The sequence below is a fragment of the Bubalus bubalis genome, chromosome 4 (assembly GCF_019923935.1).
Source record: "Bubalus bubalis isolate 160015118507 breed Murrah chromosome 4, NDDB_SH_1, whole genome shotgun sequence".
Taxonomy (NCBI): Eukaryota; Metazoa; Chordata; class Mammalia; order Artiodactyla; family Bovidae; genus Bubalus; species Bubalus bubalis.
In genome coordinates this window covers 52592349-52619203 of record NC_059160.1, presented here as the reverse complement: position 1 = coordinate 52619203, position 26855 = coordinate 52592349, and the positions used below count along the sequence as shown (strand labels likewise).

At 44.9% G+C, this 26855-nt stretch overlaps 2 protein-coding genes across 3 annotated transcripts in view; both read right to left on the bottom strand.

Annotated features, from left to right (window-relative positions):
- Positions 1 to 16080, bottom strand: part of NT5DC3 (5'-nucleotidase domain containing 3) — a 69034-nt gene extending 52954 nt beyond the window's left edge. For both annotated transcript variants that reach the window (XM_006077197.4, XM_025283621.3), the window contains exon 1: positions 15805 to 16080. In XM_006077197.4, coding sequence (XP_006077259.4) covers positions 15805 to 16006 — 202 coding nt within the window. In that variant the 5' untranslated portion in view covers positions 16007 to 16080. The remainder of the gene's footprint in view (positions 1 to 15804) is intronic.
- Positions 16081 to 17576: 1496 nt separating this feature from the next.
- The window catches only part of LOC102404511 (putative tetratricopeptide repeat protein 41), a 79533-nt gene continuing 70254 nt past the window's right edge, over positions 17577 to 26855 (bottom strand). Inside the window, 3 exon segments of the mRNA XM_025283615.2 lie at positions 17577 to 17985; positions 17987 to 18632; positions 18724 to 18853. Of these exon segments, the coding sequence (XP_025139400.2) occupies positions 17899 to 17985; positions 17987 to 18632; positions 18724 to 18853 (863 nt within the window). The 3' untranslated portion in view covers positions 17577 to 17898.

The window sequence follows — 26855 nt, the reverse complement described above, 5'->3', positions numbered from 1 at the left end:
GCATATGTTACAACGTGCCAGGTACCAAATGGACTTCCCTGGTGGCTCAGTGGTAAAGAATCCGCCTGCCAATGCAGAAGACCCAGGTTCAATTCCTGGGTCAGGAAGATCCCCTGGAAGAGGAAATGACAACCCACTCCAGTATTCTTGCCTAGAGAATCCCATGGACAGAGGAGCCTAGCAGGCCACGTCAATGGGGTCACAAAACAGTCAGACATGACTTAGCAACAACAGGCACCGTGTGAAGCATATACATGGACCCCACTTAACATGAGACACTAGTTATTATGCTCACTTTACAGCAGGAAAATGAAGATGAAACAAGATTACCAGCTTGGGGTCATAATTCACTGCTTGCAACATATCTCGATGCTTCTCCATCGACAAAAGTGAGGGCAAATTTTAAATATTTGTTTTCTCAAATATTAACTTCAGTTTATATTTCATAATACTCCTATATTTCATGAATATTCATAAATATACAAAATCAATTACAAATTAGTTCGTATTTACTTAACACAGCTTCAAATTCTTTTAACGTTCACAGGTAGATTGAAAATAAGGGTTCAAAATTTCTTTTAAAACTATACATACAGATTGAAAACACATTTTAAAAAGTGAAGGGACTTTTTGTTTCTAACATGAAGCAGTATTTACATCTCCCCCAAATGTTTCCACAAATGAACTCAAGGTTCCATACCCAAATTATAAACACTTAAACTTCTCATCTACAAATGCCAATTAAAAATAACAATAAAAAGGCAACCCCCACAATAGGTGATTTTCTCTTAGCAAACCACCACATTACAACTTCCTTCTGACAAGTAAGACTTGGGAAAGGCCAATCAGTTCTGCCACTGACAATTTCACATTCTCTGAAAAATGTTAATTTGTTCTGGTGTAACTAATATGTTAGGGAACAATATGATCATAACACAAGTTTCACAAGTATCTTTAGAATATGGTTTCCTGTCAACAAATGTTGCTTGATATGTGTTCACTTAATGTACTTTCTGTTGATACTTGGCCACCTGATGCAAAGAACTGATTCATTTGAAAAGACCCTGATGCTAGGAAAGACTGAAGGCAGGAGGAGAAGGGGATGACAGAGGATGAGATGGTTGGATGGCATCACTGACTCAATGGACATGAGTTTGAGTAAACTCCAGCAATTGGTGATGGACAGGGATGCCTGGCGTGCTACAGTCCATATGGTCGCAAAGAGTCAGACACGACTGAGCAAGTGAACTGAACTGTTGATAATTACAGTCAGAGAAATAAAATTGCATGGCAAGTATGACCTGCATTCAGACAATTCATAAGAGCACAATACTATTAGTCTTTAGAGATTTTAAAACAACCATTTTTATACAGATGGTCAACAGACATGTAAAAAGATGCTCAACATCGCTAATATTGGAGAAATACAAATCAAAACTCCAATGAGGTACCACCTCACACTGGTCAGAATGACCATCATCAAAAAGTCTACAAGTAACAAATGCTGGAGAGGGTGTGGAGAAAAGGGAGCCCTCCTATCCTGTTGGTGGGAATGGAAGTTGGTGCCATAACTATGGAAACCAGTACGGAGGTTCCTTAGAAAACTAAAAAAAGATTTACCTTATGATCCAGCAAACTCACTCACGGGCATATATCCAGAAAAAAACAAAAACTATGATTCAAAAAGATACACGTACCCCTCTGTTCATAGCAGCACTATTCACAACAGCCAAGACATGGAGGCAACCTAAGTGTCCACAGACAGACGAATGGATGAGTAAGATGCGGCGCCTCTATATAAAGAAATACTACTTGGCCATAAAAAAGAACAAAATAATGCCATTTGCAGCAACTTGGATGCAACAAGAGATTCCTAAGTGAAGTAAGTGAGAAAAACAAATACCATATGATATCACTTACACATAGAATCTAAAATACAACACAAACAAATCTATCCACAGAACAGAAACAGACTCACAGACACAGAACAGATGGTGGTTGCGTAGAGGGGGCAGGGGGGGAGGAAGGGATGGAGTGGGAGGTTGGGGTTAGCAGATGGTTACAGCAACAAGGTCCTGCAGTAAGGACAGGGAACTGTATTAAATATCCTATGATTAACAATAATGGAGAAGAATGTTTAGAAAAAGAATGTATATATGTATAACTGAATCATTTTTTTGCACAGCAGAAATCAACATACATGACCACTGGAAAAACCAAAGCCTTGACTAGACGGACCTTTGTTGGCACAGTAATGTCTCTGTTTTTCAATATGCTATCTAGGTTGGTCATAACTTTTCTTCCAAGGAGTAAGCGTCTTTTAATTTCATGGCTGCAGTCACCATCTGCATTGATTTTGGAGCCCCAAAAAATAAAGTCTGACGCTGTTTCCACTGTTTCCCCATCTATTTCCCATGAAGTGATGGGACCAGATGCCATGATCTTCATTTTCTGAATGTTGAGTTTTAAGCCAACTTTTTCATTCTCCTCTAAGTTCATCAAGAGGCTTTTTAGTTCCTCTTCACTTTCTGCCATAAGGGTGGTATCATCTGCATATCTGAGGTTATTGATATTTCTCCTGGCAATCTTGATTCCAGCTTGTGCTTCTTCCAGCCCAGCATTTCTCATGATGTACTCTGCATATAAGTTAAATAAGCATGGTGACAATATACATCTTTGACGTACTCCTTTTCCTATTTGGAACCAGTCTGTTTTTCCATATCCAGTTCTAACCATTGCTTCCTGACCTGCATACAAATTTCTCAAGAGCCGAAGAATTGATGCTTTTGAACTGTGGTGTTGGAGAAGACTCTTGAGAGTCCCTTGGACTGCAAGGAGATCCAACCAGTCCATTCTGAAGGAGATCAGCCCTGGGATTTCTTTGGAAGGAATGATGCTAAAGCTGAAACTCCAGTACTTTGGCCACCTCATGCGAAGAGTTGACTCATTGGAAAAGACTCTGATGCTGGGAGGGATTGGGGGCAGGAGGAGAAGGGGACGACAGAGGATGAGATGGCTGGATGGCATCACTGACTCGATGGACGTGAGTCTGAGTGAACTCTGGGAGTTGGTGATGGACAGGGAGGCCTGGGGTGCTGCAATTCATGGGGTCGCAAAGAGTCGGACACGACTGAGCGACTGAACTGAACTGAATCAACATAACCTTGTAAAACAACTACACTTCACGTTAACAAATGTCTAATAAAATAAAAAATAAAAACAACTATCTTTTGCCAGAAACTTTCTCCAGTATCTCCACTAACCATTCAGTTGCGCATCACTTTTACTCCTGCAACAGCCCAATAAAAGATGCCAAGACAAAACAAAGTGTCCTGGGCATCCTTTCCACTATCAAGGTGAACATCTATGGGGTTCCCTGCCCAGCAAGCCCTAACCCTTAGCTAAGAAATGTCCCTTCCCCACCTCTAAACACACACATTCTGGGCTCTTTGGGGACTCTGCCCCATCCCACCAGCCGCAGTTATTCAGACTAAACCACTTGACTTGTACTGGGCCACGTCTAGGGTCCCATCTCCAGGAGTAGGGGGTACTTGCCGCAAGCCAGGCTAAACCAGAATCCTTCCCTTATTTCTCTGTCTTTACTATACAGCTTTTTTTTTTTGGCCCCGCAGCTTATGAGATCTTAGTCCCCTGATCAGGATTGAACCTGGGCCCTCGACGGTGGAGCAGAGAGTACTAACCACTAGACTGCCAGGGAATTCCCTGTCTTTATTATATACTTTTACTGAGTCACAAATGAAATATAATAAATTGCACACAGAGCATACAGTGTGATGAGGCTTGACACACATAAACCACAATGAAGCCATCATCAAAATAAAGATAATAAGTATATATCCAACATCCCCAAACATTTCCCCCCCACCGTTCTGAATCCCACCTTCTCCCTCTGTCCCCTGCTATTCTTCTTCTGGTCAGATTCGCTTGCATTTTCTAGAACTTCATGTAAATGGGATCACCCAGTATGTAACATGTTTGTAAACTGGTTCTCTCACTTACTAAGCACTCAGGAAATTTTTCAATAAGCACTTACTCCACACCCACTATGTGCCAGACACTGTACAGGGCACTGTGTGGGGAATATTAAAAAAAAATAATAATAAAGCACAAGCTCTGTAGTAAGCAACATCCCAGGCAGAGGTGGGAGACCAGGAAATATCATGCTGAGGGGTAGAGACAAGAGGAAGTTAACATGAGGCTGGGCGGGCCTGCAGAGGGGGGCAATTCAGAAGTCCTTCTACTGCATCTATTCATCTCAAAAGAAGCTTTCATTTTTCCATGACTTTAGGTATTCTGCACTATCTCCAGGGAAAAGTAATTCATGACAAATAGAATTAATCATCTGAATAATTAATAATACACATGACATTTATACTACTCCCACCAAAATTTACACCTTATTACTTTGTAAGTAATACCTGTAATTCTGATGGCTCCATAAATATCCATCATGCTTCCTAAAGTCCCAAATATAAAATTATATGCAACGGTACTTGAAATAAAATTATATAGAGTAACGATTTAATGACAACATAATCTTCAAAGTCATTTAATTTAAAAAAAAAAAACTGTTCAAAAGAAATGTGCATGTGTTTCAAGGGAAAATATTAGAAAAAGAATATTAATCGTATAAAAAGATCAAATCCTAGGCAAGCTATCATGAAATTTTCATCAAAGCACAGAGGAAATAGAAGAAAGTAACTATCAGTGCCTTCCATACGCCATGCATTGCTTCTCTCCAGTCAAACCACACACGGCCTCTTGCGGTCAGGACCAAGGATCAACAAGGGATGTCAAGAAATTTAAGTACGTGTGAACAAGCGTCCCAAATAATCAAGTCAAAGGGGAGGGCTAGGGTGATGCACGATCACCATCTTCCCATTTAGGCAGTGATCATATGGAAGGGGAACTGGAGTTACATACTCTCTGTGACTCAGGCCATCCAAAATAAATACTGGCAGCGTTGGGATCACATGGCAAACTCGAGCAGATGCCAGGTGGCCACCGCGAGGCCGATGGAAAAGGGATTTCTTTTCGAAGAAGAGGCCTGGGCTCCATGACCTCCAGAAGGCCCTCTGGCTCTCTCCTATCTTAGGAACTCTTTCCTACCTGAAGATGTGAAAATGATGTGACACGTTTCTCCCTTAAGCCCTTTTGCTCCTTTTTCCTGTAGCCAAGGATCATTAGTATCACACACCTTAACAAAAGATTTCTTAAGACTGTATCAAGCTATTTTTCTAAGATACAAGAAAGGTATAAAAACAAAACAAACCACACCCACCATCCCCCAGTCGCCTTGTGCTGCGTGTGCTCAGTCCCTCAGTCGTGTCCAGCTCTTTGCGACCCGCCAGGCTCCTCTGTCCATGGGATTCTGCAGACGAGAATCCTGGAGTGGGTGGCCATTCCCTTCTCTAGGGGATCTTCCTGACCCAGGGATCAAACCCGCGTCAAGACATGATTTACCTTTCTTTGCTCATTCTCTCATTAGAGTACAGTTTCCCAGAGGCTTAAGAGACCTGTGCCACTGCAGCAGACTGAATGCAGAACACACAGATATTCCAGTTGTCTTCTGTTAGGCCCCCATGCAGCTTAGGAAATAAACCCTCTAAGCCCTCACTGCATTCTCCTCCTGCCCAAGAGGTAACCATTATCCTGAATTAGGTGCTTACCATCCTTCTTCCATTTCTTTAGACTTTGACCACGTACATGTGTACCCCTACAAGTATCTCTTATGTATTTCCAAACCTTTCATAATTAGTACTCATCTACAACCTGCTTTTTTTTCACTCAGTCTTATTTTGGGGAGACTCATCCATACTGATAAACAAGCACAGCTTTAGTTCAGGAGTCCACATACATTTTCCCTGAAGGCTCAGTTAGTAAACATTGTGGGCTGTGGAGCTTAAAGTCTCTGTTGTACCTGCGCAACTCTGATATCACAGCACAAAAGGAGCCAAAAAATACATACAGGGAAACAAATGGGTGTGGCTGTGTTCTGATAAAACATAATACACAAAAACAGGAGGCGAGACTTGGTCCGTGAACTGTAATTTGCAGTTCTTCCCATAGTTAACATTATTTCCTTTCAATGCCATTTCAGTAGTTGTCTGATAGTCACACTTGCTGGTTTTCTTTGGTTCACACTCGCCCAAGACGTCTTATCCCATTTCATTAAACCTGAACCTCTTCTACATCTTTTTTCAGGATGGCTCTCTTGCAAACAGCATCTAGCTAGATTGTGTTTCTCACATCTGATCTGATGATCTGTTCATCTGAGTTTATCATGATCACTGATATATTTGGAATTACGTCCACTAACATCTTTCATGATATGTGCTGCTTTTTCTCAGTTTCTTTCACCTCTTCTCCTGCTCTCTTTTGGACTGATTTCTGTATTGTCAATATGTGTTTAAATTTACTCACAGGTCAGTCAATTCCTTTGTTCTTCCTTGGACCTGGTGTCAAGGTCTATTCGTCCAAAAGAGTTTATATTTGCTTCCATCAGGAATCCCAGGAGGCTATCACCCTGAGACCACTTTTAGCTAATTTCTCATCTTGAGGTTACACAAGCAGACCATCCAAGCAGAATAAATTCAAACTCAAACCCATGCGAGGACTAGCCTATGAGTACAAGGTCATGGGGAGACTTTCAGGACACCTCACCACACAGGAGCAAGTGTAGAGCAGAAAACAAGACTGACACATTTCCCAGTTGTCTCTGCATGGAAGGCAACTCCCTGTAGGTCCCAGATTTACTGAACAGTTTCAGACTGTGTGTGTCCTCCCAGCAGGAGAGAATTCACAGGCATCTCAGTGTGCACGTGTGTGTATACACACTCCCTCTCAGCAGGCACAGCCAATAAAACCCAACAAGTGCTCCCAAGACCGTAACACCTTCAGGACTGCTCAGCAATCTTCATCTTTAGTCCCTGTGATTTCTCTTCAGTTTCTCAGGGCTCAGCTGTACATGCAAATAATGTTCTTTGTATTTTTCATTTGCATGTCAGTGTCCCGTACCATGGGCTTCTCTGGCGGCTCAGTGGTAAAGAACCCACCTGCCAAAGCAGGAGATACAGGTTCGATCCCTGGGTTGGGAAGATCCCCTGGAGAAGGAAATGGCAACCCACTCCAGTATTCCTGCCTGGGAAATCTCATCGACAGAGGAGCCTGGCAGACTATAGTCCACAGGGTCGCAAGAGTCAGACACAACCGAGCAACATCAACAACAGCAACATTCTGTACCAAAAGCGTTCTGAGACCATCAACAACATCCAGTCTACCAAACTGCTGAAAGCCAAAATCCAAACGAACTTTAAAACGCAGAGCATGTCTGTGTTTGCACTTGTCTTCAAGAGCTCAGCTAAGGATTGGTTTCCAAACCCAGCTTGTAAAAATACAGATTCCCTGGCTCCACATTCTGAATCAGAATACCTGGGGCTAGGGCCTTGAAATCTCCATTTTTAACCGAGCTCCCACATGATTCTGGTATGCCCATCAAGTCTGAGAACTACTGAAACAATAAATATGTTTAATTATACTGACCTTCGAAGACTGGCAATAAAGTTATCTTTTTATCTCCATTTTGTATTTTATCTCCTTTCACCTCCTAAAGTATTCTTTAGAACCTCTATTTTGGACCAGTACCTCCAAAAAGGGGGTTCTATGGTAAGATTCACTTGGGAAGTACTAAACCTTCATCCTCCTCCTTGGAGCGTCATGAATTTTAAAGGCTCTGATTCACTAGCTCTGATAAGCCTATCTGTAAAGAAGCTCCTTTAACACACATTTTGCACATTTCTTTAATCACATTTCTCAGGAGACGGTGAAACCCAGTCTGAGAATCACTGGCGTAATGTTTCAATTATCTTACAGGTATCTCTTTAACCCACTGAAGTTCCTCCAGGGAAGGATTTGCATTTTGTGCTTATTCTATACACACTAAGCTCACACCATTGAGCTACACACAGTCCTCACTAAACATCAACCAAGAACTCTGAATAAATCCTTTGATACCCTTTAAGAGCTCAGAAATAGAGGAAAACAACAGAATGGAAAAAACTAGAGATCTCTTCAAGAAATTAGAGATACCAAGGGAACATTTCATGCAAAGATGGGCTTGATAAAAGACAGAAATGGTATGGACCTAACAGAAGCAGAAGATATTAAGAAGAGGTGGCAAGAATACACAGAACTGTACAAAAAAGATCTTCACGGCCCAGATAATCACGATGGTGTGATCACTCACCTAGAGACAGACATCCTGGAATGTGAAGTCAAGTGGGCCTTAGAAAGCATCACTACAAAGCTAGTGGAGGTGATGGAATTCCAGTTGAGCTATTTCAAATCCTGGAAGATGATGCTGTGAAAGTGCTTCACTCAATATGCCAGCAAATTTGGAAAACTCAGCAGTGGCCACAGGACTGGGAAAGGTCCATTTTCATTCCAATCCCAAAGAAAGGCAATGCCAAAGAATGCTCAAACTACCACACAATTGCACTCATCTCACGTTAGTAAAGTAATGCTCAAAATTCTCCAAGCCAGGCTTCAGCAATACGTGAACCGTGAACTTCCAGATGTTCAAGCTGGCTTTAGAAAAGGCAGAAGAACCGGAGATCAAATTGCCAACATTTGCTGGATCATCAAAAAAGCAAGAGAGTTCCAGAAAAACATCTATTTCTGCTTTATTAACTATGCCAAAGCCTTTGACTGTGTGGATCACAATAAACTGTGGAAAATTCTTCAAGAGATGGGAACACCAGACCCCTGACCTGCCTCTTGAGAAACCTATATGCAGGTCAGGAAGCAACAGTTAGAACTGGACATGGAACAACAGATTGGTTCCAAATAGGAAAAGGAGTACGTCAAGGCTGTATATTGTCACCCTGCTTATTTAACTTATATGCAGAGTACATCATGAGAAATGCTGGGCTGGAAGAAGCACAAGCTGGAATCAAGATTGCCGGGAGAAATATCAATAACCTCAGATATGCAGATGACACCACCCTTATGGCAGAAAGTGAAGAAGAACTAAAGAGCCTTTTGATGAAAGTGAAAGAGGAGAATGAAAAAGTTGGCTTAAAGCTCAACATTCAGAAAACTAAGATCATGGCATCTGGTCCCATCACTTCATGGGAAATAGATGGGGAAACAGTGGAAACAGTGGCTGACTTTATTTTGGGGGGCTCCAAAATCACTGCAGATGGTGATTGCAGCCATGAAATTAAAAGACGTTTACTCCTTGGAAGGAAAGTTATGACCAACCTAGACAGCATATTAAAAAGCAGAGACATTACTTTACCAACAAAGGTCCATCTAGTCAAGGCTATGGTTTTTCCATTAGTCATGTATAGATGTGAGAATTGGACTGTGAAGAAAGCTGAGCACCGAAGAATTGATGCTTTTGAACTGTGGTGTTGGAGAAGACTCTTGAGGGTCCCTTGGACTGCAAGGAGATCCAACCAGTCCATCCTAAAGGAGACCAGTCCTGAGTGTTCACTGGAAGCACTGATGCTGAAGCTGAAACTCCAATACTTTGGCCACCTCATGAGAAGAGTTGACTCATTGGAAAAGACCCTGATGCTGGGAGGGATTGGGGGCAGGAGAAGGGCATGACAGAGGATGAGATAGCTGGATGACATCACCGACTCAATGAACGTGAGTTTGGGTAAACTCCAGGAGTTGGTGATGGACAGGGAGGCCTGGCGTGCTGCAATTCATGGGGTCGCAAAGAGTTGGACAGGACTGAGCTACTGAACTGAACTGAAGAGCTTCTTCTAACACTTTGTACTAATCCCCACACTTCTTTCCACAACTTAATATCCTTAGTAGCCCTGGCCAAGTAGCCAAACATTCTAAAAAAAACCAAGCTCTGAGATGACCTCTGCAGGGGGAAAATCCACCAGGCTACCCAACTGTACAGCTGGAGTAACTTCTCTTGAAGGCACAGGAACGTTCCATCCTGTACCTAACAGGACAGGATAATTATATGATCAGCACACAGGGACACCCAGGCTTAAGTTCAAAGAAGTCACACACAACATATAAATAACAGAAAATAACAGACCACACACAGGTATATTCATATCTTTAAATTACAGTCACAGTGATTTCTCAGACTTTCACCATTTTAGGACAAGGTTTCTCTATCTTGGCACTATTGAAACCTGGAGCTTGATGGTTCCTGGGGGAGGGTGTACTATACTTTGTAGGATGTTTAGCAGCATCTCTGGCCTCCCGACTCCCCCTCCCCGACCCCGGTGTGAGGCCAACATCACCCTCTTTCTCCCAGTTTCGACAATTAGAAATGTCTTCTGATACTGCCAAACATCCACTGGGAGTCAAAATCCCCCCTCCCTTGCTCCAGGTGAGAGCCATAATTCTATAGGAAATTTTTGCTAGAGGTAACCAAAAAGGAAATGAACTAGCATTTCTTTTCCTAACAAAACAAAGAACCTTTTCCTCAGGCTGAGTTTGACTTCAGATACATAACTATTACATGTCCAGAAATCTCAAGTTTAAAAAAAAAAAGGAACAAATTCCAAGTGAGGGACATTCTACAAGGTATGTGACCAGTATTCCTCAAAACCGTCAAGGCGATGGTAAACAGGGAAACTGAGCCAGTGTCACAGCCAAGGGGGCCCAAGGAGACGTGGTAAGTAGATGCAGTGAGCTATTCTGGATGGGATCCTGGTGGAGAAAAGGAAACTAAGGAATTCTCAACTAAACAGGGACTTTGCTTAACACTGATACATACTGACCATGGATCAGTATTGGTTAACTGTGACAAATGTACTCATTGTATACCCAACTCAGGTGTGAGTTTTTTCCCCAGGCCACCAATGCGTGGACACAACAGGGTGTCCTACAAGACAACTCACTTCTGACACCTCCTGCAGAGAGCATCAGACCCTATAGGTTAAAGGCTCAGTCTTACAAGACCACCCCAGCCCAACTTCAATCACCAGTGCTGGTGGTCACCTGTGCCTCTGACAGTCGGGCGATAGACTGGAGGGTCCACTGACTACCTCCTCAGGTTCAAGTAATTGACTAGAGTGGCTCACAGACCTCGGGGAAACCTTTTACTTTCTAGATCGCTGGTTTACTGTAAAAGAATACAACCCAGGCAGAGCCCGATGGAAGAGATGCATAGGGCAAAGTTTGTAGACAGCACAAGGAATTTCCATGTCCTCAATGGGTGTACCACTCTCCCCACATGAATCTCCATGGCAGTCCTGTAGGACTGAGCCCTTAACTTGGAGGATCTGACGCTTTCCCCAGCAGGTGTCAGGAGTGATCTGTGTGGAAGGACACTCAGATGTGTCCAAGAATTGGTGGCCTGACGGAAAAACGCACATCTGAATTGGGTGCAGAATCTTTTAGATACATTTGTCACCCAGAAGCCCTCAGAACCCATCCTTCTGGGTTTTTATGGAGACATTTTTGGAGTCATCTTTATTATGCAGGCATTTATGGAGTCTTCGTTACATGGGCAATGATTGAATCATTGGCCTCTGGTGATCCATTCAATCTCCAGCCCCTCTCCTTCCCCCAAGAGTGGGGGGACCAGAAGACACAACTGCTAAGTCTCCAATCACAGGGCTGGGTCCCCCTGGCAACCAGGCCCCCCTCCTTGGTTGCCTAGGAGTACTCCAAAAGTCACCTAATTAATATAACAAAGGATACCTTTATCCATCTGGGTACTTAGGAAATTCCAAGGGTTTAGAAGCTCTGTGCCATATTTCTGATTTTAAAAAAATCACAATATCACCATCCCATAGTCATGGGGTTCACAGAAACATGCAATTTTCCTGTAAATCTAAAACTGATCTAAACAACAGTCTTTTTTAATTGGAGGGGAGGGAGGAAGGAGGGTGGGAGAGAAAGAGTAAAACTAAGAGTAAAACTCATCTCCTCCCCGAGCAGGCTTCATTCTGGGAGTCTCTTCAAAGAGAAGACACCTGAAAGAATTTTCCAATTAAGGCAAGAGATCAAACACCAGAAACCAATAATCAGGAAGGGAGAAAATAAAATTTTGTCCTCTAGTAAACTGGGCGGGGTGGGGCAGGGGGTAGGTTTTTGTATGAACATCAGTATCTCCTCTGAGTCTTTACTTCTATAAACACACAGTGTCAAGCATTTCCTGCATATCACCTGGGGCTGGTTATTTATTAATATCTTCCCCAAGCTGGACCGACACTTATCTGTTTACCAACCTCCCCATCCATGCAAATCAGGTCCTCCTCCCTCAGCCCCGGCAGGTGCTCAGCCCCTAAGGGCCCCTTCCACTCAGTCGTCTCCATCTATGAAATCAATAGCTTTTAAGCCCACTGAAAGTGAAAAGTGAAAGTGAAGTCGATCAGACCTGTCTGACTCTTTGCAACCCCATGGATTGTAGCCCACGGAATTTTCCAGGGAACAGTACTGGAGTGGGTTGCCATTTCCTTCTCCAGGGGATCTTCCTGACCCAGGGATCAAACCTGGGTCTCCTGCATTGCAGGCAGAGGCTTTACCTCTGAGCCACCAGGGAAGCCCTAAGCCCACTGCTACCTGCGTAATAAATGTCTGGTGAATACAAATGCTTGGTGAATGAATGCAGGTTGGGCACATGTACAGACTTCAGCTAAAGTGGTGGTGCAGACCCAGATAGAGTGAAGGAAGAAAGTCCTTGTATCCTCTGTGGTGAGACAGGGACCTCGTGGGCACGTGCTAGGAGGTGAAGACAGAACCCTGAATACTGATTCACAGACCTGTAACACTGAAAAAGCTCACATATTATTTACTCCAGCGGCCTCACTCTACAGAAAGACGGCTAAAGGGATTAGGTGACTTGTTCAATGCCACATATGGTGCTCCGCTAAGCAAAAGGAGACATAGACCCTAGTGCTAACTAGCCCATCTCCACAGTTTACTAAGCATGACTAAGACTGAGTTATTTTCTAACTAGCCACAAGAGCTACTATCCCCTGAGTGTCTGCCAAGCCTACTCTAAAAATCCTTGCTTTATCCCCACTCCAGTATTCCTGGGCTTCTCAGCTGGTAAAGAATCTGCCTGCTTTGCAGGAGACCTGGGTTCAATCCCTGGGTTGAGATCCCCTAGAGAAGGCAACAGCTACCCTCTCTAGTATTCTGGCTTGGAGAATTCCATGGACTGTATAGTCCATGGGGTCGCAAAGAGTCAGACACGACTGAGCCACTTTCACTGGCAAATGAGAGCTGGAGGATTGAGTAATAAAGATCAGATTCAGGCCAGAGTTGGGCTTTGGTGTGGGATAATCCCAGGCGATCTGGAGTAGATCAACTTGAGGAGATTTTGAGATTTGTTAGCTCTGGTGTTAAGTTCCTTTCCTCTGACCTCAGTTTTACCAAGCAGATTCTTTACCAGATGAGCCACCAGGGAAGCCCAAGATACTGGTGTGGGTAGGCTATCCCTTCTCTAGAGGATCTTCCCAACCCAGGAATCAACCCAGGGTCTCCTGCATTGCAGGTGGATTCTTTACCAGCTGAGCTGCCAGGGAATTTCATTCACCGGGCACTGTTCTAAATACCTTTCATGATGGACCCACTCATTCCTCACCACAACCCTCTGGTGTGGGTACAACCAGCACCCATCCCCATTTTACAGATAAGGAAACTGGAGCTTTGTGATGTCCCCAGAGTCACAATCTACAGCAGCAAACCTTGTCTGTAAAATCGGAATGGCAAAAATTTTGCCTGTAGTGTCATATAACAGAGAAGGCAATGGCACCCCACTCCAGTACTCTTGCCTGGAAAATCCCATGGACAGAGGAGCCTGGTGGGCTGCAGTCCATGGGGTTGCAAAGAGCCGGACATGACTGAGCAACTTCACTTTCACTTTTCCTTTCATGCACTGGAGAAGAAAATGGCAACCCACTCCAGTGTTCTTGCCTGGAGAATCCCAGGGACAGCGGAGCCTGGTGGGCTGCCGTCTATGGGGTCGTACAGAGTCGGACACGACTGAAGAGACTTAGCAGCAGCACTGTCATATAAAACGCACAACTGCCATTCAACCAAACAATGGCATTTAGAGAAATGAAAACATGTGTTCACACAAAAACCTGTACACAAAGGTTTACAGGAGCTTTATTTATCTGTGATGATCAAAAACTAGGAGCAACCTTGTAGTGAACTGTTCTGTATCTTGACCCATGCTAAATACACGAATCTGCATGTGATAAAACTGTGTAGAACGAAATACACACTCATAAGTAGAGTAAAACTAGGAGATTCTGAATAAGATCTGTGGGTTGTATCAATGTTGATACACTGGTTGTGATACTGTGCTGTTATTTTGCAAAATGTTGCCAGTGGGAGAAACAGGTTAAAGGTTATGCTAGATCTCCCTGCATTAATTCTTACAACTGCACAGGATACAATTATCACAACTGAAAACTTCAATTAAAAAGTCTTGCCTACCCATCAGGCTTGATGATCTTTTATATTCCTTTCACTTAAGATCTGCAATTCTCAATGTCTCAAAAGCCAATCTTCTTGCCACCCACACCACCTCAAAAATCCATGCAAAATTAAACTCTGAGCAAAGGAAAACTAAGACAACAAATCCTATTTCACAGAATTTTGCACTGCTGGTCACTTTGAGTTCCCTCAGAAAATTATCTTGTGTTCTTTCATGACTTCTGGACAAAAGATGGAAAATGATTCTAAAAAATGTTCTCTCCACTAAATATTTTCTCCCTCTCTCTGCCATCTCCACTAGCACACATTCCCCCGCCCCAACACACACACACACAAAATATGAGTACACAAATTTCTATTCTAAATCCTCCCTGAAAAAGCAGCACGCATGGATTATCATTGGCCCTTTACACCAGTTCCCAAATGATGAGCTGCTACTGCAAGGCAGGCGGGAAACAGGACAATGGGTGTGGGGCTGAGACAGACTCAAGATGAAGACCGCACCTTGGCCAGGTTTCTTAAACTTGAGTCTGGCCTCTCTCATCTATAGGATGAGGATGTGGCACCTCCTTCCTAGGTATGGGGAAGAATTCCGGGACACAATTTATGTGTCTGATATTAGTATTTACTGGGTCCTCTTTCTATTCTCCGTGTTTCCCTTACCAACAATCAAATCAAGCTCATTTTCTGTTCATTTTCTGACCACAAAGAGGTCACGCCCTGGAACACCTCCTCGCTGAAGTTAGTAGATAACTCGGGACACTCCCAACCTGGATCCCTCTTATTACAAGTACGGCAAATCTTACCCTATCCTCTAAAACAAAGAAGGAAGATAAACCAGCCTCCGGACCCTGGGCACCTGCCCAGCAGCCGGAATCCAGGGTAACTCGCCGCCTGCCGGACTCCGGCGGTTACTATTATTGCTGTTTATTAATAACAATACCTAACGATGTGTGGCGGTGACCGTCTCCCAAAAGATGTGCGTGGAACCCCCCAGCAGGGTCCAAAGCGCTTTCGATGTGGATTTCTGGCTAAAAAATCTCAGGAATTTATAAAGAGGCTTTCCCGACAGGAGAAAGGCAAGAGTTGTAAAGTTTCTCTGCAGGCGCGTTTTTCCGCGTTTCCCCGCGTTTCCCGGAATCGCACTGCAGAGGCGTTGTCGCCCGCGGTTGAGGTTGGGGACGACCGAGGGTGAGGATGGGGAGGTGGGGTCTGGCGGTCAGCAGCGGACCTCGCGGGTCCGAGGGTGCCGGCTTCCCGGATGGCCGCGTGGGACGGTACCTGGCGCCCCAGCCCTGCGGAGAGGGGCCCCACACGTCCAGAGGGCTCGGGGGCCACAACCCCACTCACCTTCCGTGCTCCTCTTCGCCTCCCGGTAGCGCTCCCATAGGTAGCGCTTCATGTCCGGGGCGGTCCCAGGTGCTGTGCACAAGGGCCGTGTGGGGCCCGTGCGCGACCGCCCCCGGGCCGCAGTCCGGCAACCATCCCGCAGGGCCGTCACTGCCCTTGCACCGGCTCCACGAGCCGCCGCTGTTACCGCCGCCGTGGCCATGCCTGCCGCCGCCCGGCCGCGAGTGGCGCCCCAGGGCCGGTGCTCTGCCGGTGCTCTGCCCAGCGGGCGGGCGGTCCCTGCGTCTGAGCACGTGGCGGCGCGGCCCGCCCCTTCGGCCGCCGCGGGGGCGGGGCCTCAGTTGGGGCGGAGTCCTGAGGGGGCGGGCCGGAGTCCTGGAGGGCCGGGCCGGAGTCCTGGAGGGCCGGGCCGGGCCGGGGCCTGGGTGGGGCGGAGTCCTGGAGGGGCGGGCTGGGGCGGGGCCTGGGTGGGGCGTCCTGGGGCAGGACCTATTTCGCCAGGCAGGGTAGCAGCTTCCAGACACCCGAGACCACTAGCGAAACATGCTACAGTCACTTCTTGATCGTGTGACGCGCAGAGGTGGCTGTGCGGTAGCGTGAACGTCCCATCAGCCGAGGTCACATGAAATGGAGTGACTCTTTGCTGGCCCTGGACCACGAGTCGGGATCCCGGCGCCTCACGCTGACCCCGCAGCACCTTCCTGTGACTGTCCCCCGACCCTGGCTGTACGGACAGCGCGCCTCTGGCCCTGACTCCAGGAGGCTACCTCTCTGCATTTATGACCTCCACGGCCTGGACCTCCCCTGGATCGTGGGGACAGGTCTGGGAGGTCCCGCGTCCCTGGCTTGGATCCTTCCGGTGCCACCGGGGAGCCAGCATCTGGGCCCAGGTCCCACACGTAGGCCGATGCGCCTGACGGGCACCACCCCCCCCGCCCCCACTGCATTGCCTGGCAGGCCAGTCCCCCGCCGCCCCCCCCCCCCCACAAGATTTCTGGCTCTCGAGGGAAGCCCTCGGGACACCAGTCCCCCTGCTCCAGCAAACGCTCGCGCGGCGCGGTGGACGGGTCTTCTCTCAGACCTACAAGTCTGCACCTGTTGTGTGCGTTACGGTTCCACCAAAGCCAAATAAACAGTAAACCTCACGACACGACGTTTCAGTGTCGACTGAATCAGACTTGGCCCCCGCGGGAAAGTCTGATGCGGCCCACCCAGAACCCACCTGATAATCTCTGGACTGCGAGGGCTCGCCGAGCTACCCGGGGTTTCAGTGCAGTGCAAAGCAGACCACACTACCACCTGTGACATAGGTGGGGCACGATTTAAGACAAATAACCCAAAGCATTCCTGTATGCTTAAGTTGTGGGCTGAGGGGATCAATTGTTTTCATGGAAAAAGGTGGGCTCTGGGCTAGATCGTGACAGACAGTAATTACTATTCACTGAAGGCTTGCAATGTGCATTTTCTCATGCAGTCCTCTCAGAAATCCTAAAAAGTTGGCACTATAATTTCTCCCATCTTCTAAGTGATGAAACTGAGGCTAAGTGCATCAGTGCTGTTAAAGTCGCACAGCTAAGCCCATTCTTCCACTTGGATTCCTAATGTAATAGGTAGGATTTCGCTGGGTGATAAGCAAGAAGGAAGTCAATAATTAATCCTCAGCAGTTAACAGGTAATATCTTACAAATCACTGATAAAATGAGAGGCAATTAAAATGTTTAAGATAGATATGGTATCAAATCTGTGGACTCTAGTACTTTAAACTAACTTTATGGTTTTAGTTTATTCCAATTTATGTCTCTCCTTATGTTACTTAAGAGATGTGGTGACAGCAATTATAAACTTTGTGTACATGAAACATTAATTCATAAATTCATAGACAAATGATAGTAAAAGTAACACAATTATAACTTTAGTAACATTATCTCCACTTATTTTTAGATGTGGAACCCTGTGATATCAACAGTTTTCTACTTACCACAGAAATATGAATGACTTAAAAAGTGTTCTTTTTAGCTACAGTCAGTTTCAATATTTCAAGGGGCTAAAAAATAAAAATAAAATCCCCGAACTTGATTATCACCAGAAAATATCTCATCGAAGAATTCTAAATAATGACAAGTAGAAAAAAGTTACACAGAAGAGCCCATGAAAATCTTTATTAGTATCATTTGAGGTCTTCCATCAACTTTGTTTCAAACTGAGATCTTCTCTGCAAAAAACACTTGTGAGAAACTGAACTGTAATCTGGGCTATGAAAAAGCCACTTCTCTGAGACGAGCTCAGATACAGATTTCCAGGGATTATTTGCGCTAAGAGACTCTACCAGAGGATGCTGGTAATTTGCATTAATTAGGCCTTTTTCACTCTCACTTTTAGCTGACAAAATCCGTTGCCGTGAAAGCTTTACTACACCATCCATTTTACCCAAAGGTAAAGTTTTAGAGGAATAATCTTTCTTTTTCTTCACTGCTTCTTTTTCCAGGCCATTCCATATTTCAACATTACTCTGTGTCTTCCATCGAGTCTTTTCCACAGCTGAAATGGAAACAATGGGTCTCAAGAGCTTTTTCCCTTGTCCTGAAGCATGTTTTGATTTATCTGAAATTGTCTCAGCCACCAAGTCCAAGCTTTTAGCCCCCTGTAGCTTATCTGCTTTGGTGCACATTGCTGAGCTCACCGTGTCTGAACTCTGAGCACTGTGATAGTTTAATTTAAGCAAGTGCTCCAAAAATGAGGCGCCATGCCTAGGACCTTCAGAAGACTGCTGGCTCATACCTTGAGGCCAATATCTCCTACCCCAAGTCCGCTCAACTTCCCTTAGAAGGCTGCAAAGGAATGAAAGTTGTCAAGAGGTCATTTACAGGACAAGAATAACCTGAAGTATACTTCTTGTTGAGACACAGAACAGAAACTCACTGTAGGATTCCAGGGATCGATGAATGAGAATATCCAAGGTAGGTGGCCCTTAAATCAAGTGATTTGTACAAATAGCCCACAGCCTCCAACATGACTTGATGACAGGAGTCACTTACCAGTAACTGACCTGCTGGATATTTGAAAATGAGAATATTAGAAATTTTTAAAAGACTCCTGGCTTCAAACGTTTAAAAGAGAATAAAAAGTATTCTTAAAAGTGGCATTGGAACATTACCTATTGTAGTATTCTTGCCAAAAACGTTTAACCTGAGTCTAATATCAGAAAACAATCAGATACAAATTCAAGACATATGGGACAGGGAGGGGATGGTAAAAACTGACCTAGGCTCTTCAAAGATATCAATGTCAATGAAAGGCAAAACAAGTCCTACTAAAATGTTCTTAACTAAAGAAGGCAACCAAATGCAATGGAAGATCCTCAACAGAATTCTGGATCAAAAAGTAAACAGCTATAAGGAACATTTAATGGGACACTCTGGAACATTTGCATATGAACTGTACATAAGATAATAGTCTTGTGTAATGGTTAAATTTCCTGTGTTTGATAATTCCCAGTGGCTCAGCAGGTAAAGAATCTGCCTGCAATACAGGAGACACAGGAGATGCAGGTTCAATCCCTGGGTCAGGAAGATCCCCTGGAGAAAGAAATGGCACCCCACACCAGTATCCTTGCCTTAAAAGTCCTATGGACAGAGGAGTCTGGCGGGCTACAGCCCAAAGGGTCTTGGAAGAGTAGGACAGGACTGAGCCACTAAGCAAGCAAGAACTTCCCTGGTGGCTCAGACAGTAAAGGATCCACCAGCATGCGGGAGACCTGGCTTTGATCCCTGGGCTGGGAAGATCCCCTGGAAAAGGGAAAGGCAACCCACTGCAGTATTCTGGCCTGGAGAATTCCATGGGCAGAGCCTAGTGGGCTACAGTCCATGGGATCACAGAGTCAGACACAACTGAGTGACTTTTACTTATGTAGGGGAATGTCCTATTCTCAGAAGACACATGCTGAAGTATTTAGAAATAAAAATGTCACATCTGTAACTAACTTCCAAATAATCCAGAAAATACATATATATTTGTGTGTGTGTGTGTGAAAGGAAAAACACAAATGTGACCAGAATGTTAACAATTAGTGATCACAGATGAAGAGTATGTAGGTGTTCATTACACAGTGCCCTCTGCCATTGTCAACAATTAATATAATTCTCTAAAATATGTGAAAAGTAAAAAAAAAAATTAGTCAATTTGCAAGTGGTGCTCATTTATTCATTTTACCCATTTACAAGACTGCTTTTAAGGGGCTAAATTGATATTGTTGATTACAAACATAATGTAAGGCCAGTGCCTGTAGGGCACATTTTTATTCTAAATACTTCAGCATTTTTATTTCTAAATACTTCAGCATGTGTCTTCTGAGAATAGGACATTCCCCTACATAAGTGAAAGTCACTCAGTTGTGTCTGACTCTTTGTGATCCCATGGACTGTAGCCCACTAGGTTCTGTCCATGGAATTCTCCAGGCCAGAATACTGCAGTGGGTTGCCTTATCTGGATACTTGATAAGAGACTGAAAGTGAAAAAGTGTTAGTCACTTAGTCATGTCTGACTCTTTGAGACCCCATGCACTGTAGCCTGCCAGGCTCTTCTATCCAAATAATTCTCCAGGCAAGAGTACTGGAATGGATAGCCATTCCCTTCTCCAGGGGATCTCCCTGACCCAGCGATCAAACCCAGGTCTCCTGCATTGCAGGCAGATTCTTTACTGTCTGAGTCACCAGGGAAACCCTATACGAGACTGTTGAGTATTTAAGGGTAAAAAATACTGACAGATGGCCTAGCCAGCATCCCTGTATTAATATTAATAACAATACACACTGCAATTTATGTAATTACCATCTATCCAGTGTGTGTAATCCTATAAGGTACAAACTATCATCACTTGTCTTTTTTTGTCATTATTAACGTAGCTCAGTTGGTAAAGAATCTGCCTGCAGTGCAGGAGACCCGGGTTCGATCCCTGGGGTGGGAAGATCCCCTGGAGAAGGAAATGGCAATCCACTCCAGTATCCTTGCCTGGAAAATCTCATGGACAGAGGAGCCTGGTGGGCTGCAGTCCATGGGGTCTCAAAGAGTCAGGCACGACTGAGCAGCTAACACTAACACTAACACTCTCTTTAACAGGACACACATCTACAGGATTCAAAGATGAAAACATATAAAGATGTGAAATAAAAATCATCTCTCCCATCTTGGTCCCCATCTGCACAGTCTTCTCCAAAAACAGGTGTTCTTTCAAAGAATATTTTGTGCATGTCACTGGCTTTTAAAGATGAGAAAACTGAAAGAGGTCTAGTCATTCACTCCAGTTTGTGGTCGAATGGACAGATATTGGGGCAGCCTCATCCACCAGCCCATGCCCCTGACTCTATGTGAGGCCCCCTCTTCCCCACTCCTGGACTGACCTTCTGCATATCTGCACTGTGACTCTGTCTGCAGAGAGGTTCTCTCTGTAGCTCTGCTGCAGGGGTCATAGCACAGATCTCACAGTGCTTCTGCTGCTAATAGGGAGTTTCAGCTGTTGGCTCCACTTAGCAATCAATGGCTATTTTTCTTCTTTGGGAATTATTTTCATGACCCTCTATGAGGTTCTCAGTTGCCCCAACAAAGCTCAGCAGAAAGCACTTGCAAATTTCCCTGCTCAGGATGACCACGTTGTATTGGCCATGCATGCATGAGTGCTAAATTGCTTCAATCCTGTCTGACTCTTTGCAACCCTACTGACTGTAGCCTGCCAGGTTCCTCTGTTCATGGGTTTCTCCAGGCAAGAATACTGGAGTGAGGTGCCATGCCCTTCTCCAGGTGGTCTTCCCAACCCAGGGATCAAACCTGCATCTCTTCCGTCTCCTGCATTGGCAGGCAGGTTCTTTACCACTAGCACCACCTGGGCCTGAACACGCCTTAAAAGGTCAAGTAGAAAAGCACAGAGCCAGAATGTCTCAGGTGCTGGCAGCTGAGCAAGAACTCATTCCTCGAGTTCCTGCGGATGCTGATAACCAGGCGCGCAGACTGTTCCTTCTGCCCGAAGGCCCTTTAAGAGGTTCTGACTTGCTGGGAGGTTGAAACTGTCCCCCAGACCAGCTGCTGATGCCACTGACACACTCTTTCATGCCTGTGCTCCCCACACTCCCTTTTGGCCACACACCTTGGCTCCTCAGGCCCCTTTACCCTCATGACCCATCTGGACCTGTATCGACAGCTTTGACCCCAGAACTTTTTTAAATGCAACCTATCTCTTTCTGGCAGCAAGCAGAGTAGTTGCCAGGAGAGGACATTCTTAGCTCAGGCCCAACCACAGTTCACCCCATCTTCCCCCAGGGGTGGTACCAACTGGACAGCACTATCCAGCTCGGTCAGTCCTTTCAATCCAAGTAAGAAGAAAGACCGGGATGAGTTCATTTGCATACAAAAGAGGTCACTGAACCTCCTGCCCACTTCAAATTTCCGTTCTGGGGACCTCCCTGGTGGTCCAGTGGCTAAGACTCCAGGCCCTCAATGTAAGGGGTCCAGATTCGATCCCTGGTCAGGGAACTAGATTCCACATGCCACAACTAAGAGTTTGCATGCCACTGCAAAGATGGAAGACCCCAACTGCTGCAACTAAGACTCAGGACAGCTGAATTAACTAATTTATTAATTTTTAAACATTTTCATTCTGGATGGGGAGGGAACCTAACTTTCATTGCAGACTCTGTTGGTCGTTTTACATACAGCGTCTCATTAAGTCTTCAGAATAACCCTGTGGGCAGAGATGATCATCCTCTTTCTGCCATTAGACAATTGAGACTCAGAGAGCTCATGTCCACAGGCCCAGAAAATAGCAGAACTGGGATTTAAACACAGGTCCCGAGATCCAAGGACCATAACTTCTAGAAAAGGGAAAAGAGAACATTCTTCTCCCTCTCACATTGGTTCCTTATGAGATTTTCTGTAAAACCACAACCAGGAAGGAAGCATCCGTTACCTTTTCCACTGCGTACCTCCCAGCCACATCTGCCCTGTTACCAAGGGAGAGTGAATTCGGGATGGGAGTGATGGGAAGGTCCTAGGACCTAGCTTCCTTGAGAATCTGTTCTTGTATTTTAAACAAAAAATTTTCCTAGTTCCCCCGCCTTTTTTTCAGTGCTTAATAGTGAAAAATAAAGTGGCATCTTTATTATTTTAGTATTTCCTCTGGAAATACATCTTTAGTATTTCCTCTGGAAAAAGAAAGTAAGATACCTTCTCCAAAGGCAGTCCTCTGTCTTTTTAAGTAATCTTCTACGGTACAACTTCTTCTAACCTTTAGTCTACTGAAATTTAAGCCTGTTCCTCTTGCTTCATATGGCTGGATGGCATCACTGACTAGATGGACGTGAGTCTGAGTGAACTCCGGGAGTTGGTGATGGACAGGGAGGCCTGGCGTGCTGCGATTCACGAGATCGCAAAGAGTCGGACACGACTGAGCGACTGAACTGAACTGAACTGAACTGAATAGGTAGATTTTTATACTGCCAGTCCTGTGTTCATTTCCTCCCCAGGGCACACAACTATAATTTAGGTTGCTATCACCAGGTAACAAGCAAAATTGCAGGTGTTTGTGGAGAGCCTCAGGAAGTTTTCCCTGAATGAGTACAGCCTATGGACCCTGCCCACCAACGAGCTTCCCCACTGTGCTTGGAGCAAATAGTTTAAAAGTGGAAACAATCACAGCCTATATTCTCTATCCAGAAGACAGGCTGCCGACATGTAATGAGAAAGGAGAATTATGCAGGATTTCAAGGTTCTCTGTTTAAACTTTCCTTTTGTTTCATAAGTATGACTAGGCACAGTTGGGCCCATGTAAGTATGACTAAAGTTTGTTAGAAGTCTTTCCATTTGAGAAATGAAGCTTGTTGACTCCTCCTTTCAATAAATGTGTGTCTATAAACAGACTAGGGAGGGGAAAAGTTGTCAATCATTGTCCCAAATGAAGCAATAAAAGCTTGCGATGGGGTGTTTCCTTGCACTGTATTTCCACCCTATGCTGCTGCTGCTGCTAAGTCGCTTCCAGGCAAGAGTACTGGAGTGGGGTGCCATTGCCTTCTCTGTTTCCACCCTATAGAAAACAATAAAAAGTTATGGGGATGTGGGGGTGGGGGAAGGGAGTGGATCTTTCCCTTTACCCTCCCCACTAAGGCCACTGGCTAGTCTGCTCAGAGGGACCTGGAAGCAGATGGCGGGCAGCGCCCTTTGTCTTCTGCCCCAAGTACAGAGGGAACTTGCTCTACCAATTCAAGGGGCTGGGCCTCTGCAGACCCTATCTCTGGGGAGAAGGAACAGATGCATTGTTCTCTCTTACACAGCTTTTGTTCCTATCACTCTACCAAAATTTATGGTTCCCTATGACCATTCTCGGAGAAGGCAATGGCACCCCACTCCAGTACTCTTGCCTGGAAAATCCCATGGATGGAGGAGCCTGGAAGGCTGCAGTCCATGGGGTCACTGAGGGTCGGACACGACTGAGCAACTTCACTTTCACTTTGCACGTTCATGCATTGCAGAAGGAAATGGCAACCCACTCCAGTGTTCTTGTCTGGAGAATCCCAGGGACGGGGGAGCCTGGTGGGCTGCCGTCTATGGGGTCGCACAGAGTCGGACACGACTGAAGCGACTTAGTAGCAGTAGCAGCAGCAGCATGACCATTCTGCTGCTAAATGCAATGGTGTGTCTTAGATCTGGTGGTCAGTTCTCAGCCCCCTCCTTTCTTGGCATCCATGATTTTACTGATTCTCTGCTACCTCTAGAGCCATTCCTCACTTCTCGCTACAACACTTTCCTCAGCCCCTTTCTTTTTTTTCCACTTTATTTTTTTAATTGAAGGATAATTGCTTTAAAGAATTTTGTGGTTTTCTCATCCCAGGGAGCCTAGCTTGCCCCCCTGAAGGCCTGGGGTCTTCTGCTGTCACCTAAAGGTTGTTTTGTAGAAGTTGTTCCATATCTTGAGTTTTTGATGTATCTGTGGGGAGGCTGGTGATCTCTCTGTCTTACTCCTCCACCATTTTCTTCCGTCTCTTTGGCCCATCTCCTAAGTTCTGTCTCCTGCCATCTTCTTGTCTTATATTCTTCTTGGCTCTTTCAACTCTTCTACAGGGTTTGCCCATCACCTGTGTACTAAGGACTTCCAAAGGTTTTTCTCCATTTCAGTCTGCTAGCTTCTAAGCACCATATTCTGCCTACTGAACATCTCCACTCAGATAAGAGATTCAAGTTCAACAGGCCCCAAATTAGCTCATCGTGGCTCCCATTCCACCTCTCAACTTTGTGCTTCCTGCCTTGGAATGCCCACAGCTCCAGCCACCCAGCTGCACTGGCCATGGATATAGCCATAAACTGGAGAAGGCCTCTGACTAGTCCCTTTCCCTCACCTGCTATATACCAAATCAGGCACTGAGCCCTGTAGGATTTACCTACTAAATCACAAATACACGCTTTTCTATTTATCTTGGCCCTCTCTTAGTGAACACAGGAGAGTTTCCATTCTCCTCTTGATCAATTCCATCCTCTATTCAGCCTCGAGAGTGCTGAATCTAAAACGCAAAATCTAGGGACTTCTCTGGTGGTTCAGTGACTAAGACTCCAGGCTCCCAATGCCAGGGGCTGGGGTTCAATCTCTGGTCAGGGAAATAGATTCCACATGCCACAACTAAGACCCAGCACAGCCAAATAAATAAAAATAAATAAATACTTTTTAAAAATAGGTAAGATTTTTCCCAATAAGACCACAAACTCCCAGACCCCAAAAACAGTAGAAAGAGTTCAGAATTTCAGGTCAGGTGCCTGGGTTCCAAGTAATAAGTCTACTGCTTACTAGCTGCAAAGTTTTGGAATGTCACTTGGTCTTTCTGAGCCTCGAGGATTCTACAATAATATCTAACTGATAGGATGCTCTGATAAGCTGTATTGGGATAAGTCATATGAAATATCTTCTATTTCCTCAGCTTTAAAATTGCTGAGTCATATCTAGAGTCCATTTCATGTTTAAAAGTTTAAGCTTATAAGGGATATTTGACATTCTCTTGCAACCAAGAGCATTTACAAATATACAACCATTGTATTGTATAGTATATGTTATTGTACTGTATAACAATAATGTTAAAAATCATTCAACATATATAACACAATAACCCTGTGTACGAGACAGCAAAAGAGACACTGATGTATAGAACAGTCTTATGGACTCTGTGGGAGAGGGACAGGGTGGGAAGATTTGGGAGAATGACATTGAAACATGTAAAATATCATGGATGAAACAAGTTGCCAGTCCAGGTTCAATGCACGATACTGGATGCTTGGGGCTGGTGCACTGGGACGACCCAGAGGGATGGTATGGGGAGGGAGGGGGAGGAGGGTTCAGGATGGGAAACACATGTATACCTGTGGCGGATTCATTTTGATGTTTGGCAAAACTAATACAATTATGTAAAGTTTAAAAATAAAATAAAATTAAATTAAAAAAATTAAAAAAAAAAAAAGAAGCTCTGCTAACAGACATAAACTGGATTGCTGGATTAACCAAGGGCCCTCTATTTCCTCTGCAGGACTTTCCACGTGATGCCCAGGACACATTAAAAGCCTGCATCTACAGGGCTCATCTCCACTGTGCTAGCATGCTTCTGCTCCTAACTGTGCAATTCTAACATGAACAAGACTCAACTGCATTTGTTAAGTCAGTTCAGTTCAGCTGCTCAGTCATGTCCAACTCTTTGCAACCCCATGGACTGCAGCACACCAGGCTTCTCTGTCCATCAGAAACTCCCAAAGCTTGCTGGAACTCATTTCCATTGAGTCATTGATGCCATCCAACCATCTCATCCTCTGTCCTCCCCTTCTCCTCCTGCCTTTATTCTTTCCCAGCATCACATCTTTTCCAATGAGTCAGTTCTTCACATCACGTGGCCAAAGTATTGGAGTTTCAGCTTCAGCATCAGTCCTTCCAATGAACACCCAGGACTGATCTCCTTTAGGATGGACTGGTTGGATCTCCTTGCTGTCAAGGGACTCTCAAGAGTCTTCTCCAACATCACAGTTCAAAACCATCA